This window comes from Pyxicephalus adspersus, chromosome 3, assembly GCF_032062135.1.
Source record: "Pyxicephalus adspersus chromosome 3, UCB_Pads_2.0, whole genome shotgun sequence".
NCBI classification, from domain to species: domain Eukaryota; kingdom Metazoa; phylum Chordata; class Amphibia; order Anura; family Pyxicephalidae; genus Pyxicephalus; species Pyxicephalus adspersus.
Window position 1 is genome coordinate 123,307,772 of NC_092860.1, and position 9,317 is coordinate 123,317,088.

At 36.9% G+C, this 9,317-nt stretch overlaps 1 protein-coding gene across 1 annotated transcript in view; it reads left to right on the plus strand.

Annotated features, from left to right (window-relative positions):
* LOC140327474 (sec1 family domain-containing protein 2-like) overlaps positions 1-7,419 on the plus strand; it is a 13,312-nt gene extending 5,893 nt beyond the window's left edge. The window contains exons 2-3 of the mRNA XM_072406859.1: positions 5,652-5,779; positions 7,361-7,419. Coding sequence (XP_072262960.1) covers positions 5,652-5,779; positions 7,361-7,419 — 187 coding nt within the window. The remainder of the gene's footprint in view (positions 1-5,651; positions 5,780-7,360) is intronic.
* The last annotated feature ends 1,898 nt before the right edge of the window (positions 7,420-9,317 follow it).

The following is a 9,317-nucleotide window of genomic DNA, read 5'->3' on the forward strand; positions in this document are numbered from 1 at the left end:
GATCCAGCAAACCTGGAATGGATCTGGTCCAGGATTCAAAACATTTGCTAGCAAAAAGCAAATGACTTTGAAGAAATACATTTTAGGTTTGCTGGATCACCCAGTCTTGGAGAGCTTTAATAAACCTGGGCCAATCTGTCTGATTGTTGAATACCGGAGTCTGTTCTGGATAGGCAACAATTACTGGGTACCACAAAGTGACGACCGTTGAGGCCTAACGATTTGTCACCCTGCTAGATTCCCTTGTCAATGCACCCCATCACAACCACAGGGCTGATCCCTGCACCACTGCTGTGACCATCAGCATTAACGTATGTATAGACAACATTTCAGGGGCCTTTTTATCATTGTAAGGTGCTGTCACGCTTTTCCACAGGATAGCTCACGTGGTTGACCAGTGATTTGAAACCTGACCTCAAGGCAAATTTAAAAGACACAAATGAATGAAACTCTGTGATCATTATTACATGATTAGATGTATTTTTTTAAAAGCAAGTAGTTTAAGTACCTTGATTTGACATTGTTTGACCCTCTTGCAGCCCCTGAACACCAGAACTGGAGTATCAGAGAAAGTAGCATCACTAAGACCCAATCAATTCATGTACTAATAATAAACATGCTAATAGAAGGGGAATGTAGAGATCAGCTCAATAATGTGCTACCTCTAATTTTATTTTATAATCCCAGTCTGGGGCAGGTCCAGCACTACCTGGGCTCAGAGGAAGTAAGGAGACTGCTGAAACTGACCATTAGACAGAGGTGGCAGAAAATTACTAGACTTTAAACTTCTCTTTCACATATCAATTGCTTTACTTTTGTGTATGTTTTAGTAAGAAGTTTTATACAGTGTGCACATTTGATTGGTTTTTTTTTGGTATCAAGGAATTTAGAGAATGTATTTGTTCAGCAAAAATGTTGTATATTATGTGTTTAAATGGAATGCATAATTTTATGATACATTTTTATAACAGGTCAGCTAAATACTGAGTGCTTAGGACCTGATTGTCATATTTATAAATATATGTAATTTAATGCATATGAGTTCTTCACAAATGTACCAAACATTTATTGTTTAAAGTAAACTGAAATTCTGTGGTTTCACTTTAAAGCCTTTTTTAAATTTTCATGCTTTTTTTTTTCTCACCAAAATTAGTTAACTTAAAGCTTAACCTGCAAACACAAGGGTTGATTACCCTTTGTTTTCAGCGATGTAGTGTGAAATATGACAGCTCTTCTTTCTGTACATACAGTACATTAAGTAAATATTATAGTCCATATAGACAGGAATTAAGTAAGAGTGGATCCCGATCAAATTCACTAGATTTGCCACATGCATGGTATGAACTAAAATTAAAACCATGGAACCACTAGAAGTATGGAGCTGAAGCAGGGATTTTTACACCAAACGCAATACCTAAGATTAGATTTTAAACACAATGAGTATATGCTTGTTAGTATGGCAAACATCCAAAAATATAGAAAAGTCCTATTCAAAAATTGCATTTTTCCCCAAGTAGCATAAGTATGTATGTGTTTCCCAGATTTTACTGCTTCTTCAGAGGATCACAACCATAACAGAAATAGCTCTAAATACAATGTAAAAGCAGCCACAGGATCAAAAAATAGTAGCCATAGTATTCAGAGACAGATATCACGGGGGGGGGGGAGCCATCAGCCATCAGCCATCAGCCAAATCAATGTTTGTTATGCAGCCTTTTATGAATGGGATTTTGATATGTTTTTAGATTTTCTCGAATATATATGATTAGTTTATTTTTGTCCCCAACAATCATCTCTAAACTAAACTGATTTTATTATTCTAGAACTTTGTGGGTTTCTATGGATTTCTGCATTTTTCTCACCATACTATATGCTTCATCCTTGGTACACCAATTCTGCTATACCATATTATCTGTTTAATAATTTGTAAGTAAACTTTTACCATCAAACCTGTTGACTCAAGACCAACCATTCCCAACCAGGATTCAGCGGAACCCTAAGATTCTTTCAGAGATTGCCAGGGGTTCCTTGGCCTGTCATTGATTAACTTTCCTGCTTAGTTCCAGGTGTTTTAACTCTGGCATTTTATCATATCAGGTTTTATGAAAGCTGAAGTAAAGCAAGAAACATGTGGTGCTTTTCCAGCTTCAGAAACAGGTATGCCCCAAGAAGAGCAGATAATAAAGAAAAGACCCCTGGGCCGATTGCTGCAGGTCAGCAGTGTGTCAGATGAAGTAATTAGTCTGTGTTGCCTGTGTGCACTTATTTTTCATACATTTTGGCATTAGTGTACCCTGAACAGTTAGCCCCAAAATATAAACTTTTCCTTCTAAAACATTAGCATGCACTTTGTCAGATTTGAAAATTACCCCTTAAGATGCATCATGGTGGAATATCCTACATCACTCAGTACTTCATATTTTCATCTGGTCATTGCTATTCTGTATTAATCAGCCTCACACTATTTTTCCATATTCTGCTGATCCTGGAGCTGGCTCTGCTCATTCCAGTGGATTGCAAACTTTTATTTGGAGTGAAGTTCACAGCATACATACACAGTAAGAATCTAGTGAAATTCAAATATTTTAGGAGAGCCAAAGGCTTTATAGTTACATAGTAAGTCAGGTTGAAAAAAGACATAAGTCCATCAAGTTCAACCACAAGGGAAGTAAACATATCCCAGGTCTAAAACTCTATGGACATAGTTCAAACAATCAAGATTTCAGTGGAGGAAGGACAAGTACGTGTCTTGCAGTTTCTGTTGGCGGATGTGCAAAAAGAATTCAGTGTTAGGGCACTTACACTTTACATTTATTACTGATTGCTTTAGTTCCATAAAATAAAACAGTGGTGCAATCATAGGATATTGCAGCTATCTAATATCCATCTTCTCATCTTTTTGGCAGTTTACTTACAAATTTAGGAGCATGTGTATTGTTAAATTTAAACTAAACCTTGTTTGTACTCTCCTGTCCCCATTCTTTTGTGGGCACCACCATCTTCTTCCTTCTTCTCTTCCTATTTTCTATCTCCCAGGCTGGAATAACTTAATTTATGATTGATTTTGACAGTTGAATATGTTCAAAATATATCTGTTTTATGTGTATATGTTTTATAGAGGGGTCATCGACTGCCCTTTTCTGTAGTAAAACCATGCCTATTTGCACATTTTTATATTTGTTTTTTTTTGTTCTACTTTAAAATTGCATCTTTTACAACTGGGTCCTTATGGTTGCTAATTGCAACAATTGGCAACCATAAGGACCCAGGCAAATTGCACTGGCAGACAGAGGAGACAGTGCAGCCATTTGAAACATTTTATCACAATCAATATAATGTTTCCTCCAGCTGTAGTCACACAAGCAAGAAAAAGTTCTTGCTTACAACGTCTAGTTGAAAACTTTCAGCAACTTGAAGTTGCCTTATGTAGTGCTGAAAGTTTGCATTACATTGCTGCAATTTGTTTTTTTTTTGCGTATTCATTGAGTACAAAGTGACATTTTTCATGTGTAGTTAGGCATAAGATGAATATATGTATTTATCTTATCATTACTTTGGAGCCCGCACAGCGCGGTGAAGTTCTATTTTTTCCAATTGTTGATTTTCCAGCAGTTGAAGAAATTCCAACAAATAAACATCGTGCTAGAAATGTGTTCTGTTCTAAATTTGACTGATTCATTCATAGCTTGCCTAATATTGGAGAAACTCCGCTTTTTCCAAACACATTTATGCTGTTAGCATTTCCTTTTGGCTGATAATTACAAACATCTTGTGAAACTTCCGAGCCATTGCTGGGATTTTAATAAATGCAAATATAATTTATTGTCTTCAGTTATATAAAGCCTGGAACCGTTTAAACTTGAGTTGCAACTAGTGAGTGTAAATATTTATATTGTGGCTTTACCAAGGGTGTGTGACCAGTTAGTGATGTTTGTGATTCAAGGTTTCAAGCAGGTGGCTCATTGGACACACGTAGAAACTCAAATAAATCTATCTGTATTCCAAGTTGTATTTGAACCATTACTGTCAGCAGCTTCTGATTGCCACTGCTGTTTCCTATCACATAAGTGCAACTTACCCAAGACTAAGGCCGGAAAGGTTCTTTTATGATCGTTTCCAACAACAAAAGACTGAAAAATGAATGAACAAGCGTTGTACATACAGCACCATTCTGCTGTTTGGAGAGGGGAGAGGAGAATGGGCAAGCAGTACCCCTCTGCACTCTCTCCCCTTTACTTGTATTACAGTTTATCATTCGTGGATCCACCAGGACGGGTTCATGAACGACATCGGACAAGTGCTGTACACACTGAGCATATTTAAGGTCCTGTAGAAAATATAGATGATGACATAGGTATGTGGGTGAGAAATTAAAGAGAACTTGTAGCGATGAAATATATAGGTTGCTATTGCTTCCTATATTTTGCTAAAATTATCAGCTTCCTGCTGGTGATGCTGATCAAGTAGCTTCATTAGTTTTTGCTTGCTTGCTTCATTTACTTTTAGCTTGTATACAGCTAGTATGCACATCTAAAGTCCTAACATCATTCTGACTGTACTTGCTGCATGCTTGTTCCATGTCAGTGAATCCGTATTGATGCTAGAGGCAGCCAGGTAAATGTCTAATAGGGTCATATTATTAGTATTTATATAGTGCCGACATATTACTCAGTGCTGTACAAAGTCCATAGTAATATTCTGGGGATTTGCATTTCTTTCTATGTATGCCTGAGATTTATACAACCCTGGCAGGCAGATGATCCCTCTTTCTATGATAGAACAGTAATGGATTACCAGCAGCCCTTTCATTTACAAAATGCTGATTACTTAGAGTGTAACTTTTAAGCTGCACAATCTGCACAAAGAATTTAAAAATTTAATTTAAAAAAAAAAGGAAATACAACTGTAAACTGTTAGATCAATATCTTTTTCATTTTTTTTCTGTGGCCTTAATTGGGCTTTAGGTACAAAGTTTTTGTTTACCATCTCTTGAAATGGGAGAAGAATGTTTGAATCAAACTTGTTTAAAAGTTTTTTTCATAGCAAACAAGTTGTGTTGTACCCAGTTTCAGTATACATATAGCAATATTTCATCATGTTTTTTGCTGACATGGACAGCCGTTGTGCATATTTGATGGTGTTTTCATTCACTATGCAGATTTACAGTGTTTGTGTATTTTCTGTGATGAATACAACAGCTGCAGATCGTGACTATAGAAAAATATAATGTTTAAGTTATATGTGGTATTTGTTTGAACCCAGAAGATATTTGTGCTTTTGTCGTCTACATCTGCAGAGCTTTTTACATTTGTATTATTTGTACGATCTCTTTTATTTAAAGTAATATTTAAACCTGCCAAAATAATATAGAGTGTATGTAAATTTCTAACCATGTGGATTTAGGTTGAGGTATTTATTTCTATGTGTTTTTAATGAAATTGTGTGGTTTATTTTGCAGCTGTGTCCCAGATGAGTATTGTATGTATAGGAGCGCTTTATTATATTTATGATGAGAATATTCAGAAGTCAGATTGTTGCGTGCTGCTAGAAAATTTGCAGATGGAAAAAATTAATTTTGAACAACAGTTGTTTTTTGTTATTATTGCTATTGTTTCATTATATTTTATTATATTTGTTTCCTTTATTTGTAGCGATCCTGCTGCCAAGGCATTGTGGGAGTCCATAATGAGCATGAAACAGAAGGAAGCTGTGATGGAAGTACGAAGGTATCTTGTAGACACAGCTAGCAGAGAGAAACTGCCAATTAAGATGAGTATGGGTGAGTAACGTGTTAGATGTACAGAAAGATTTACCATAAAGTGTGATTTGGCCAAAAATGTTGCAGAATTATTTTACCACAATTACCAAGAACACAGACATATATAGAAGTATATAGTACAAGTATATAGTACAGTACAAGAATATAGAAATATATATATATCATCAGTTTTTTTTTTTTTTTATACCATACTCGTTTTCAACCATCTTCCTGTTCCAACAGCCTTTACCCACACTTCAGAAAACATTGCCAGCGTACATCCCTTAGCTGGGCTGCTATTCCGTGTTTGTATGTGCTGTTGAGCACTCTTTGAGATACCTCTGGAAAAAGGATGTAGGCAAGACGGATAATGTTTTTTTTTTATTATATAAAGACACTTTTATTAACGGAATAAGCCTAGCATGTTCCTAGTTCCTAAGTTCCTGTCATTTAGGACCTATAAAAGTGATGGGCAATTTTTTAGCATTCATTAGGTGGGAAAGGATGAGTGTTCAGCAACCACAAAAGCTGTAAATAATACCTTGCTCAGTATCTAGCATCCTCACCTTACAAAACTAAGATCTTGGATTTGATTTTTGGCTAGGATACTTTTCTGAATTCTCCCTCACATTCCAAAAACACGCCGTTAGGTTAATTAACTTCCCCTAGAAAATAGGTCTTAGACTACATTAGGGACATGTTAGCACTGCAGGTCGTGCCGGCGCCGCTGCTCCTAATCGCAGGCACGGGCGCCGGGTCCTGTCCTTCAGGTAACCCTCTTCCTATGTTCCATACCTGTGTTGAGACTTGCTCTGGTGTTTGAGCTGGTGTGGGTGTGTCTCTCCTTGTCTGAGGTAACACACGCCCTCTGTTTTCCCCAGCCTATGGGTGATTACCTGCAGGTACTTAAAGGCNCTGGGCTGCTATTCCGTGTTTGTATGTGCTGTTGAGCACTCTTTGAGATACCTCTGGAAAAAGGATGTAGGCAAGACGGATAATGTTTTTTTTTTTATTATATAAAGACACTTTTATTAACGGAATAAGCCTAGCACGTTCCTAGTTCCTAAGTTCCTGTCATTTAGGACCTATAACAGTGATGGGCAATTTTTTAGCATTCATTAGGTGGGAAAGGATGAGTGTTCAGCAACCACAAAAGCTGTAAATAATACCTTGATGGCTCAGTATCTAGCATTCTCACCTTACAAAACTAAAATCTTGGATTTGATTTTTGGCTAGGATACTTTTCTGGATTCTCCCTCACATTCCAAAAACACGCCCTTAGGTTAAATAACTTCCCCTAGAAAATAGGTCTTAGACTACATTAGGGACATTTTCACTAATACTATGGTGATCTCCTGAGGGTCCTATTCTGTTCAGACCTGTGCTTTTATGACAGTAGGGCCACTGGAGATTTTATTGATTTGTGTTTTGCTCTCTGTCTGGGTATTCCATTTGTCTATTTTCCCTTCAAAAGGGAAAACCCCTGGATAAACCCCCCAAGACTGAGCTTTAGGTGAGCATTGCCCACTCCTAAATTCTCAGTACTTTTTTGAGGGATTCCTTATCTTTCCAGATACTCTTGGTGCTGTCTTTGTTTTTTAGGTGCAATCTCTGGATTGATTCGGAAAAATGACAGATATTACAATAAAGTATGGGCCTAGAAGGTTTGTCATTGACCTTTATCTGCTTTCCCAAGGCCACTGACTTCTTTCCTCCCCTTACCCTGAGTAGCTCTACAACCTGTCATGTCCTGTTATTGTCATAAGACAGTAAATTACTGAGAATTTATAAGGGTTTTTTTTGCCCATTCCCTTCTTCTGCAGGAGCAGGGTTCTTTGTAGAAAAGTGGATGGTTAAATGCAACAACCAATAAAAATTAGTGTCTTCCGCTCTTTGGTGATTTGTTTCTGATATGAATCTGCTTGATCTTCGGATGGCTTACAATCACACCAGAATTAGCTGGAACTATAAACAACCTGGTAATGTCCTTTGGGGTATGTAAGGCACCAGCTGTATTCAACGATTTTGTGAATTTTTGTTTTTTGTGAAGGTTCATTTTGATCTGTTTAGATGTTTTGTCTTCATCAGAATCAAGTTACATTCGTATTGTTTCATGAGAACTGTCTAGGAGTTAAGGAGTACTTCTTGGGGTACATTGGATATTTTAGAACAGGGTAGTGTAAATGGTCTGTGACTGGTCTCGTAATAAATTCTACAGGAGATTATTAAACAATTTTCATACATATTTTCAGCTCCCACAAGGCAGTGGACCCAAATTGTCATTGACCTTTATCTGCTTTCCCAAGGCCACTGACTTCTTTCCTCCCCTTACCCTGAGTAGCTCTACAACCTGTCATGTCCTGTTACTGTCATAAGACAGTAAATTACTGAGAATCTATAAGGGTTTTATTTGCCCATTCCCTTCTTCTGCAGGAGCAGGGTTCTTTGTAGAAAAGTGGATGGTTAAATGCAACAACCAATAAAAATTAGTTTCTTCCGCTCTTTGGTGATTTGTTTCTGATATGAATCTGCTTGATCTTCGGATGGCTTACAATCACACCAGAATTAGCTGGAACTATAAACAGCCTGGTAATGTCCTTTGGGGTGTGTAAGGCACCAGCTGTATTCAACGATTTTGTGAATTTTTGTGAAGGTTCATTTTGATCTGTTTAGATGTTTTGTCTTCATCAGAATCATGTTACATTCGTATTGTTTCATGAGAACTGTCTAGGAGTTAAGGAGTACTTCTTGGGGTACATTGGATATTTTAGAACAGGGTAGTGTAAAATGGTCTGTGACTGGTCTCGTAATAAATTCTACAGGAGATTATTAAACAATTTTCATACATATTTTCAGCTCCCACAAGGCAGTGGACCCAAATGCTGGCAGCAAGTTTCATAACAGCCACCCAGAAATAAAAGCCATAGTTATTTGGTAACAGCACAGTTATCATGTTACATAAGGCTTAGAGCTCAGATGTGGTATTGTACATTGCACCTCAGCAGAATTTAAGACTTTTTATGTTACACCATATTTTTCTTTTCTACAGAAATTGTGCTTACGATGAGCAAACTTGCTTTTTTTGCTTTTTCCAATGTTTGCAGAAAGAGAGATTTACAGAACTTCGATTGAAAAGTATTTTTTTACCACATGTTCAGTTTTTCTGTATGCTGGCTTCAGGTAGTGGAATGAAGCAATTGATCTTTGGGTACCAGGGCAATACAGTATTGATACCACAAACCTTTCATGTCTGTTGCTTCCTGATCACTATAACCTTCAAAGAATTTACTACTAACTTTAAATGGACCAGAACTCAAAAAGTGAATATTTGCTCTCTTTTAGAGAACATCTTGAAATGGTATTCCAGGTTTTTTGATATTTGTTAAATTTCTTCTAAAAATGTCCATGTACCACTTGTGCTTTGGCACTTTGAACCTTATGCTTTATAGTTGCATATGTACCACTGATTACTAATGTTAGAACATTTGAAGATAACTACAGTGACCTAACTACAGTGGTAGTTTGTTGGATAGCATTATTTCATTCCATTACTGCTCCC